General features: G+C 43.5%; 1 protein-coding gene across 1 annotated transcript in view; it reads right to left on the bottom strand.

The window, feature by feature from the left end:
• Positions 1 to 12,289, bottom strand: part of LOC114568534 (venom phosphodiesterase 1) — a 50,983-nt gene extending 38,694 nt beyond the window's left edge. The window contains exon 1 of the mRNA XM_028598150.1: positions 12,283 to 12,289. Coding sequence (XP_028453951.1) covers positions 12,283 to 12,289 — 7 coding nt within the window. The remainder of the gene's footprint in view (positions 1 to 12,282) is intronic.
• Between the last annotated feature and the right edge of the window lie 111 nt (positions 12,290 to 12,400).

Below are 12,400 nucleotides of genomic sequence, written 5' to 3'. Positions count from 1 at the left end.
AGCATTCTCTGTGTGTAGTCGTCATTGTGTCACATTTTGAGTGACACAGCGCTCATGTGACGGTGACATGGGACTGCCATGTTACATCCAGGTGTGAATCATGCGCCGATTCTGCCCCGCCGCCAAAACGGAAAAGAAGCCTCGTGGATGTCGGCTGACTAACTTGCAAAAGATGATCTGTGCTCTACGAGTTCAACATTCAGGTTTAACAAGATTTGAAGGACAACTGAGATGAAACTGATGTGGAATAAAAAAAAACAAAAAACAACCTGGAGTCATCATGCATGTATCAACTGGTTTTAGACTGAACAGGAAGAAAGAAGTAGGTCAAAATGTTTGTAGTAAAGGGAGGAAAACCCTGTCCCTCAATACAACAGTCTTCTTACTACAGAATCAAGTGTACCTGTCTATAACACCTGTACAACAACTTTATATCACTGTAGCTGCCACTGCCCATTAGGGCTGCACAATAAATTGTAATTGTTTTTATCGTCATCGCGATATCAACTGGCGCAATAAACACATCGCGAAAGGCTGCGACATATCGCGAAAGACACTCTTTTTTTTTTGTGTTAGTTAAAAGAAAGCATCAGTAGAAAACTGCACTTCTATAAATCGGGCATTCTTTTTTAAGTGGAGCCTTTTATATTCAACTCAATGTTTAATTTGTCGGAAATAGAATTTGAAAATGAGTTCCTCTCGTGTGTTTTGAATACGAAAGGGCAATTTGTCGTATTTTAGCAGAATACTGGAAGCCGACATGCAGAACTAAGTACACTTTAACATCCGTTTGTTTTTCACAAGTAATATCGCAATATTCGACACCGTTATCGCATATTTTCCTCATAAGGTGCGGCCCTACAGCCCATATTACTAATGTGTCGACCTCGAGGATAATTGCCAGATCTTGATGCCTTTTTTTTGTGATACCATATATGTATTTTTTCTCTTTGTCTTTGTTTGTTTGTTGCTGCCAACAGACCGACAATGATGACCTGTGACACAACCCTGTTCCCATTGGCTCCCGGAGCCCCACCACACGCCTTTAGCTACAAATTGGCCCGTCCAAGTCCACCACTGCCTCGGTGAGCAGCGCAAGGTGCACCGGGCTGCTTGTTGTGCGCTGCACCTTGATTCACCTTGCTTTTTCCTACACTCCTAAAAGTGGCCAGACCAAATTAAAAAACTGTCCTACGGTGAACTTCCACAGTGGGAAGCGTCAACCAACTTCTGACTCAGCATGATGATAAGAATATCAAAGAGTGAAATTAACAAAAGAAAAATCCTGCCTAGTCATTCGGAAACGTACGCAGAGCCAAAACCTCAGGCCTGTTGTCGAAAACAGAATGACTGTTCCTCGTGTGAGTCAGCACTGTCTGTGCCAATTAAAAAAGACCACCGCATACAAATGGTCTACTGAGCTTTGAGGTTAATGGAAACACCCCCCAGGGTATGCGCTGCCTTGTCCAATACTGTGCTTACTAAACAGCTGCCGAACCACATGCATGACTGATGACTAAGCACGTCACTCACCTCTCTGCTATTACGACAAACCAGACCGCATGATGACAAAAGAGGATGTGGGTCTTGATAACGGTACGAAAAAAGAAAAGAAAAAGAAAATGCAACCAAATGCAGGGGTAAAAAAGTGTTTGTGGGGATTTTCTGGCTTTTTGGAATGTCGGGTGCCCATTGAAATGTGACGGCATCTCTAAAGGATGCTGTTCTTCATGAAGTTTAAAAATAGCTCCTTATCTGTTCACAGCTCAAAAACTTTCTTCCACTTCTTCCTCCTAAATTGCCCGTAAGTGTGAATGGGCTGTCTGTCTCTTGACTGGCGATCTGTCCAGCGTGTACAACCTCTAAGGATAAGTCCCTCCACTTTTTCAAATTCACCTCCCCCCCCGGCCTCACAGCAAGAGATGCTGGAAGTGTGGAATTTTTCTCCCGAAAGCACACAGAGAAATCTCAACAGTCTGAGGTAACAGCAAGCAACTGGCTTCAATCAGCAACTCTTACAGTCTGAGGTAACAGCAAGCAACTGGCTTCAATCAGCAACTCTTACACACTATGTGGTCATTTTTGCAAAAAGCTCGTTAAATGTGACCGAAACATTTATCATGCCATGTTACAAGACTGTGAAAATAAATGTGAATTCCTTAGGCATGAAACTCTTTTTTCTGATTCTGATATGCGTAGTCATGACCGTTACTGAAAGACGTGGCACGAAAATGATAAAGTTAAGTGGCGTTAAGTGTGAAAGGGGAGAACAGAGGGGGGGTGATACGTGGTTGCCAAATGCTGTAGTGAAGATAAAGAATAATTACTGTGGAATATGGGAGTCTGAGCAAGGAGGGGACAGCTTGTTTTAAGACGTGGAAAACTGATTTTTCAGTTCAGTAAAAGTGCTTTTGTGTGTGCAGAGTGTGAGAGAGATGTGTGTGTGTGTGTGTCTGACAACACCTTTGTTTCGACATTTCTGCAAGTCCAATCCGAGGCCGAGTCCCAGGCCGAGTATTAGGGTCACAACCGAAACAGCCAAGGCCCCAATCTGTGGCACACAAACACAAATAGATTCCCTTGAGACTGTGTGTTGACACGAACAAATCCTCATCTTACAAGACGAGACATGTTTGATAACCCTAAGAGCGGTTTTCTCTTTGCACAACCAAAACCGAAGCTACAAAAGTCAATCTCTGTCTTTCTAGAAATAGCTGAATGGCAGCCAGTGATATAATTTGATGACATGTTAGGTAACAGTTGTGTGATCTTGCTGTTCAAACCCGTGGCATACGCTTCACATTCCTTTGTTGTTAGAGCATAATACCACTGCAGGTTACAGTTTCTGTGTTTACTGTTTCAACTCTAGCTGATCCAGTCAATGGAACGGTTAAAGGGTAACTACCGTGGGTTTTTTTCCAACCTGGACCCTATTTTCCTATGTTTTTGTGTCTTAAGTGACTGATGGGAACAACAATCTTTGACATTGGTCCAGTATTGAGCGAGATGGCTGCAGTCAGCAGGGGCGAAACAAGCTACAATGTAAGTTAATAGGGCAGTTGTCCAGCTTGTATTTACCTTCACAAAAGTGCTCGTTTTGCCACTGACAGACTCAGATTAATATTCTAACTTTTGACAACATTATGGAAAGTATCCTTTCAGAGATAGACCTCGAAAACCTCTTTGAGACCTTTCTGTTTAACCAGAAACAGCTCTGAAGTCGCTAGCGCTAAACCCACCAGACTCCATTTATAAAAGCAATACTTTTAGCGTGTATAGAGCCACTGTATTTTCACATGTAAATGAAGTGTATTTTACGATGCTAAAAAATTTGCTTAATACTGGACCAATGTCAGAAATTGTTGTTACCCTTTAAAAGGCTTTCCACAAAAGGAATTACTGAGACCACTGATTTGAACTTATGATCCAGATTTGGTCAGACTCAATATCTAAAAAAATCTAAATGGTCCATTTTCTTGAATTGTTGAACGTTGTGGAAACACAGTTGGGAGCAATTAAAATGTGAGTTTCCAGGACTGGGGTTGATTTTGCTTTGATTGGAGAAATTACTAAATAAATATATCTTGATTCATCAGTTTTACCAACAGAAATGGAAGCAGATGTTTTTCACATCTGTGTTTTTCTCAAAGGGGTTTATCATCAATATACTGTAATTTAAAAAGGCAACAATCAACAAATCTGGTGGACAGATGGTTCCTCGCCCAATACTCATTTCACAACAAAGGATTGCATGTTATTGTATGTAATTATCAAATACATCTGTAGACGCTGATGAAATTGATACTTTTCTAGCATGCACATCAAGCACTTAATGTTTGTCTTCAGACCTGCATCAGAGACCATACTGCTTTATCATGCCAATGAAATTTATACGTGGATTTTACGTTAATGTGCTGAAGTTCTTTGATTTGGAAGATATTTCATTTGGATTAGCCCAAAACTGTTTGGTTATTTTGTCCATGAAAAGTTTCACAATTGACTTTTTCTAAATTGACTGTAACTGTTTATCAATATTGCAATATCATATAGCATGACAGGGGATTTTGTTTTTAATAATGCCCACTCCTACTGTGAAGAGCTTATAATGTCCAAAATGTCAAGTGAAAGACATTAAAACAACCAAAACAAGTTATTTAAGTCACTTTGTGATACACTAACTGTGTTAGATATTAATGCCTAAAGTGATATTAATAATGATATCATGATTATGGTATCATGATGGTTGCAAGTAATATTCACCATTACTGGATATCACTGTAAGAGTACTGGATGTATGGTGCTGGGATAAAGCCTGACATCTGGCACATGATATCCCTTCCCTTATCTCTGCTATCTATTTCTGCAAGTGCTGACACAGCGCTCTGGAGAGACTACAGTCAGGTCCTTGCACATTGAGTCCAAAATTTCCGGACGTTAAAAAAATAAATACGACTTCACGTTGTTGCAATTGTGTTTCCACACTGCCTTTGCACGGGTTCAGTTTTCTTTTTCGCATCCATAGCAAGCATTTTGATGTGTTTCAACAACGACAAGGTGTTGTGTTTGCAGACACCGGCATTTATGTATATGCTTCACCACCAGTAGGTGGCACTATGAGTGGTGTAAGGAAGGGAAGTTACCGAGTGGTAAGGGTAGAAGAAGGAGAGAAGGTGTGTAGAAGAAGAGTGTACACGAGCGTGAAGATAAGTGCTACAAGTGTAAAAGTAATGCTGAAAATGAAGGTAAGTGAGGAGGAGGAGGAGGAGGAGGAGGAGGAGGAGGAGGAGGATGATGATGATGATGATGATGATGATGATGATGATGATGAGGAGGAGGAGGAGGAGGAGGAGGAGAAAGGAAAAGAGGAATATGAGAACACATACAGAAAAAGGAGAGTAACACTGTAGTGATGAGATAGAGAGCAAGGGCAGCGCAACCACTCTTTCAGGTAGCCGGGGTGCCAAACGCAAGTAGCCAGCGAGGTAACGTTACTGTCAACGGAGAGAAGCGAGGGATAGAGCTGGGTAATATATCGGTATTATATCGATATCGTGATATGAGACTAGATACCGTCTTAGATTTTGGATATTGTAATATCGTGATATGACATCAGTGTTGTCTTTTCCTGGTTTTAAAGGCTGCATTACAGTAAAGTGATGAACTCTTCTGAACTTACCAGACTGTTGTAACTGTTCTATGATTTGCATTTCCCCCCCTTAGATATTATGTCAACATTACTGATGGTTATTTATCTAAAATCTAAGTGTGAAGATATTTTGTTAAAGCACCAATCGTCAACCCTAGAATATCGCATCAATATTGCTATCGAGGTATTTGGTCAAGAATATCGTGATATCTGATTTTCTCCCGATCGCCCAGCCCTAGCAAGGGAAGTGGCGGAAAAGGAGAGAGAGGCAGAGCGACAGCAGTTTCCCATTTTGTTTTGCTAATTTTTTTGCAACGGATTAAATAATACGCATGGGACTCAGTGTGCAAGGTTTCTGTGCGTGACGAATTCTTAGGAAGACATATGAAAAAATGCATACGAAAATTTCGGACTCAGTGTGCAATAACCTAAGAGTGGCAAATACATATCTCATAATATGCTATATTTCCCTTAAGCCATCTTATTATATTTAAAAGCATTCTCTACATTGGTGAAACCCATTTTAATCCCTCTTTATGATAGTGTGGGTCCAACATGAATCCAAAGAGTGGTCCGTTACAATGACTCTGCCAAGGTTTGGTGTTCTTCCCAAATGTGCCCATGACACCACATTTTGCATTATATAGTAATATCCAATGAAAAAGAGAGCAGTGCACTCACCAAAACTTCCAAAGATAAGTAAAGGTTAAATAAACTATATCTACCAAAGCAGATTCTGGATTATATTAAACTCCTAAACTTGTATCACTGTCAAAACAGAACAAAAAGGCCTCTGACTGTGCGTCGTGGCTTTCCCCATTACCATCAATTCAGAACCAAAGCCGATACTCACAATTATCTTCTTTTTCTGCAACTCCTTTACAAAACCCATGGTTCCAATGGAAGTGGCAGTCACTGAATGTCACAGCACACAAGTAACCTCTGGACTAGGCGTGAGCAATAGATAAGTAACTGATTAAACGCAGACATAACCTCACGTTTCTGTGTTTTCAATCCGTCAAACAACAGATGACAATGCTTTTGACAGCTGTTACTCCAGAAGCTCACCTGATAAGCTCTAGGAAGAGTCCTGGTGGTTCCAAACGTCTTCCATTGAAGAAGTATGTGGGTCCGTTCCAGGTAGGAGGTTTAACTAACTCTGAGTCTAACCCTGATGTCTGAGTTGATTTACCCCGAGATGGGAAACTCTAAGTTTTCAGTTCCAGAACAGCTGATATGAGTTGGTTCAATCAATTCGGAGTATGTTCACTCAGGGTTACGCGCGTGCACAAAAGGCACTATGAATGGAGCCATGATTCTACGATTCACCATGGTAATAACCACAAACAAACGGGTCGGCGGAAATACTCATGCGCCCAAACAGCGAGTTTGAACATGTATTTCGTTAAAAAAGCAAGACAGAGGCTGCTGCTGCAAAAGAGAGAGAATTGGTGTGGGAGAAAATTGCTGCTTGAGTCAATGCGTACGCATTCACGGTGTATTAATTTCATATTTAATCACAGTTAACTTATAATATTATTGGTGAAAACTGGAGTTGTATTCCACCTAAAATTTCATTTAGGTGGTAATCCTGCGGGCGAAAAAGTAAACTATACTAATCCCATTCTGAAGCTGGAGCATCATGATCATTAACAGAACTATAATGTATAATTATGTATTTCTTTTTAATGACTTTACTGTCCAGGGAACACTACAAAAACGTTTAAAAAACGTTTCAGAGCGAGTCACACTTTTCTGATGGCTCTGCATACAGTGGCTTACTATTACAGTACGATCCGCTACACTGTTGTAAAGAAAACTGCCGTTTGCAAAAAACGTAATGCGATACAAAGAATCTGCTGGGATGTTAAAGCCTGTCCATGATGGATGATGTTAGTGATATGAGGACGGTTAAGATATCTACATAGGCCTATCTAATGGAATGTGATAAGAAATACTTCTCAAATCGGTTATGTGGAAATGAAAATACATCTATAGTTGGAAACCGACGTAAACTCTCTGTGAATTAATACAGCTTTTTCATCAATGGGATCGTCGACAAAAGGACATGACATGTTTGAGAAAAAAACTTTTATAATCTGCCTAATATAAACCAATACGTTTTTTTATTCATGCAGATAAAACTGCATTAAAATGTGCCTGATACAGACTGAATGAATGAATGAGGAAATGAGTTTCTCTTCCCTCTCAGAGGGAGGAGACTGAGAGAAACTCATGAACTCGAGGTTCCTTGAAGAAAACCTGCTCCCGACCAGGTTGGGTTCACAGACTCAGTTACCATAGTAACGGACTCCGAGGTTAAGTTACCTCTCTTTCTGGAACGGAAAACCCAGAGTTTCCCTCATCTCAGGGTTAACAAACTGAGTTTTCACTAAACCTGCTTTCTGGAACGGGGGCCTCTGCTGGGAACCTACAATAGAGCAACAAAAACAATTCTAGCCTCATATAAAAAGGTGTGTACCTTACCAAACCATGTCCAATCAAATGAATTGACCACAGGTGGACTCCAATCGAGGTGAACATCTTAAAGTTGATTAAGAGACACGGGAGGCACCTGAGCAGAATTTCAAGTTCCATAGTCTGAATACATCAGGTGTTTTCTTTTTAATAAACATTAAATCTAAAATCCTGTTTTGCTTTGACGTCAAAGTTTTCATGATGGGGTTTTGAGTGTAGACTAATGAGATAAAAATCATGTTCAAACTATTTTAGCATAAGGGTCCAACTCACAATATCTGAAAAAGGGGAAGGAAACTAAATACTTTCTGAACACAGTGTATGTTTGAAGGTTGATAAAGACAACACACCGTTTAACAGGCAGAATACTAAGTATTTCTATCTAATATTATTTTAGCCTGCTAACAGCAACTTATCTGAGGCTGTATGTTGCTGTTTAGCTAACGCTATGTAAAACACCATGCTACCATGTTAACTGTATGCTAAACGTGCTAGCATGTTAAATCTGAATGCTACATACAGGCCTATAATGTGTGATATATCCAAATGTGTGCTTAACATTACAGCTAATGTTACCAAGATAAATACCATTATATTAACCTACAACTATTGTTTACATCTACCAAGATGAAAAAGTTAGCATATAATAGCATAGCATATACAGTATAGTCTTAACACTTTCCTCTATGCTCTCAACTGACTCAAACAATCAGTCTGGCCCTACATTTCTTTAAATCCTTAGCATTCAAAACCTCAACAAAATGACAACAAAATATGTCAGATATTTGTTTTTTCAAAATCCAACTGCAGTTGTCACTGACTGTCATTAATTGTGTTGGTTTTAATCACAGTAAATGACAAAAAATTAAAAACGTATTAACTTTAAAAACATAAATTTAAAGCAAATTGATAAAGTCGATTGATGGATTAGCCTGGTCTAGCCGTTTGCTTGTTAGCTAAACAAGTCAGTAGGCTAATGTTACTAGCTCTCCAGAATTACAATTCATGTAGTTTAAAATGCTTAAGGTACAATGCGAGTTCAAGAGAATCTGAACACAGTTTAATATTTAGCTAGCAAATGTTATCTGTGATTTAAAGTGAAACATTAGCTTAATTCCATCCATCCATCCATCTTCGTCCGCTTATCCGGTGTCGGGTCGCGGGGGGAGCAGCTCCAGCAGGGGACCCCAAACTTCCCTTTCCCGAGCAACATTAACCAGCTCCGACTGGGGGATCCCGAGGCGTTCCCAGGCCAGGTTGGAGATATAATCCCTCCACCTAGTCCTGGGTCTTCCCCGAGGCCTCCTCCCAGCTGGACGTGCCTGGAACACCTCCCTAGGGAGGCGCCCAGGGGGCATCCTTACCAGATGCCCGAACCACCTCAACTGGCTCCTTTCGACGCAAAGGAGCAGCGGCTCTACTCCGAGCTCCTCACGGATGACTGAGCTTCTCACCCTATCTCTAAGGGAGACGCCAGCCACCCTCCTGAGGAAACCCATTTCAGCCGCTTGTACCCTGGATCTCGTTCTTTTCGGTCATGACCCAGCCTTCATGACCATAGGTGAGGGAGGAACGAAAACTGACCGGTAGATCGAGAGCTTTGCCTTCTGGCTAAGCTCTCTTTTCGTCTAGCGGTGCGATAGATTGAATGCAATACCGCACCCGCTGCGCCCGATTCTCCGACCAATCTCCCGCTCCATTGTCCCCTCACTCGCGAACACAACCCCAAGGTACTTGAACTCCTTCACTTGGGGTAAGGACTCATTCCCTACCTGGAGAAGGCATTCCATCGGTTTCCTGCTGAGAACCATGGCCTCAGATTTAGAGGTGCTGATCCTCATCCCAACCGCTTCACACTCGGTTGCGAACCGATCCAGTGAGTGCTGAAGGTCGCAGGCCGATGATGCCATCAGGACCACATCATCTGCAAAGAGCAGCGATGAGATCCCCAGCCCACCAAACTGCAACCCCTCCCCCACCCCGACTACGCCTCGATATCCTGTCCATAAATACTACAAACAGGATTGGTGACAAAGCGCAGCCCTGGCGGAGGCCAACCCTCACCTGAAACGAGTCCGACTTACTACCGAGAACCCGGACACAGCTCTCGCTTTGGTTGTACAGAGATTGGATGGCCCTGAGAAGAGACCCCCTCACCCCATACTCCCGCAGCACCTCCCACAGTATCTCCCGGGGACCCGGTCATACGCCTTCTCCAAATCAACAAAACACATGTAGACCCGGTTGGGCATACTCCCAGGCTCCCTCCAGGATCCTTGCGAGAGTGAAGAGCTGGTCCGTTGTTCCACGACCAGGGCGGAATCCGCATTGTTCCTCCTCAACCCGAGGTTCGACTATTGGCCAAACCCTCCTTTCCAGCACCTTGGAGTAGACTTTACCAGGGAGGCTGAGAAGTGTGATACCCCTATAATTGGCACACACCCTCTGGTCCCCCTTTTTAAAAGGGGAACCACCACCCCAGTCTGCCACTCCTTTGGCACCGTCCCAGACTTCCACGCAATGTTGAAAAGGCGTGTCAACCAGGACAGCCCCTCCACACCCAGAGCCTTGAGCATTTCTGGACGGATCTCATCAATCCCCGGGGCTTTACCACTGTGTAGTTGTTTGACTACATCAGTGACTTCCGCCTGGGAAATCGACGACAATCCCCCATTATCCTCCAGCTCTGCCTCTAACATAGAGGGCGTATTAGTCGGATTCAGGAGTTCCTCAAAGTGCTCCTTCCACCGCCCTATTACCTCCTCAGTTGAGGTCAACAGTGTCCCATCCTTACTGTACACAGCTTGGATGGTTCCCCTTCCCCCTCCTGAGGTGGCGAACAGTTTTCCAGAAGCACTTTGGTGCCGACCGAAAGTCCTTCTCCATGTCTTCTCCAAACTTCTCCCACACCCGCTGCTTTGCCTCTTTCACGGCAGAGGCTGCAGCCCTTCGGCCCTTCGGGTGCCCTGCAACTGCCTCCGAGTCCTCCGGGATAACATATCCCGAAAGACTCCTTCTTCAGTCGGACGGCTTCCCTGACCACCGTTGTCCACCACGGTGTTCGTGGGTTACCGCCCCTTGAGGCACCTAAGACCCTAAGACCACAGCTCCTCGATGCAGCTTCAGCAATGGAAACTTTGAACATTGTCCACTCGGGTTCAATGCCCCCAGCCTCCACAGGGATGCACGAAAAGCTCCGCCGGAGGTGTGAGTTGAAAGTCTGTTGGACAGGGGCCTCCTCAGAGACGTTCCCAATTTACCCGCACTACACGTTTGGGCTTACCAGGTCTGTCCAGAGTCTTCCCCACCCCTGACCCAACTCACCACCAGATGGTGATCGGTTGACAGCTCTGCCCCTCTCTTCACCCGAGTGTCCAAAACATACGGCCTCAGATCAGATGAAACGATTATGAAATCGATCATTGACCTTGGCCTAGGGTGCTCTGGTACCAGGTACACTTATGAGCATCCCTATGTTCGAACATGGTGTTCGTTATAGACAATCCATGACTAGCACAGAAGTCCAACAACAAACAACCACTCTGGTTTAGATCAGGAGGCCGTTCCTCCCAATCACGCCTCCAGGTGTCTCCATCATTGCCCACGTGTGCGTTGAAGTCCCCCAGCAGAACAATGGAGTCCCCCACTGGAGCCCCATGCAGGACTCCAGTCAAGGTCTCCAAGAAGGCCGAATACTCCGAACTCCTGTTTGGTGCATATGCACAAACAACAGTCAGAGTTTTCCCCACAACCCGCAGGCGTGGGGAGGCGACCCTCTCGTCCCACCGGGTAAACTCCAACACAGCGGCGCCAGCCGGGGCTTGTGAGTATCCCCACACCCGCCCGGCGCCTCACACCCTGGGCAACTCCGGAGAAGAAAAGAGTCCAACCCCTATCCAGGAGTATGGTTCCAGAACCAAGACTGTGCGTAGAGGTAAGCCCCACCAGATCTAACCGGTAGCGCTCCACCTCCCGCACCAGTTCCGGCTCCTTCCCCCACAGAGAGGTGACGTTCCACGTCCCCAGAGCCAGCGTCTGCTGCCCGGGTCTGGTCCGTCGAGGCCCCTGACCTTCACTGCCACCCATGTGGCATCGCACCCGACCCCAACGGTTCCTCCCACAGGTGGTGGGCCCATGGGATTAGCTTATTTATGACACTCAATTATGTTACATGCCCCAAATCTGTTGAGCAAATGACGTTAGCTAATGTTGGCTAGTAAACGAGGGTTAAGTTGTTTTTATCTTTGAACCATTGTTAAGCATATTGCAGTTTGACACTTCTATTCTATTACTATTACTGTTCTGTTATCCCTGTTTATGCTTTGCATATACTGACATCTAGTGGACATTTTAGATAGAGCTAGCTAAGGTATTTTTAAGATTAGCTTTCCATTCTCCATTTTGTTTTCAGTTGAACAAAGAGCAAGCTACTGTGTACATGTGAAACAGTGCTCTCCTTTCGTTTAAGCCTAAGTAAAGATGCTAAATGTTAGAACGAGTATTTTCATGGTGAAATTAATCAGTGAAAAGGAACGTTGTAAGTTGCTAGATCTTCTATTGAGGTCTGTGCTAAATGAGCTGTACATTCCTATGTTAATACTTACTTGAGTTACTTACCATGATGTATACTTATGCTAGATCAGATAAAAAATACTTACCTTCCATGTTACCTGAGGAGAGAAGTTAAAATACATGTACTGGAAAATGCATGGGCATTCAAGTATAATGTTAATTGCATTACGTTAACTGTCATTTCATACATGGACCTATTTAGAT

This window comes from Perca flavescens, chromosome 14 (genome assembly GCF_004354835.1).
Source record: "Perca flavescens isolate YP-PL-M2 chromosome 14, PFLA_1.0, whole genome shotgun sequence".
Taxonomy (NCBI): Eukaryota; Metazoa; Chordata; class Actinopteri; order Perciformes; family Percidae; genus Perca; species Perca flavescens.
Note: the sequence above shows the minus strand (reverse complement) of the source record. Positions and strands in the feature narration are given on the sequence as shown.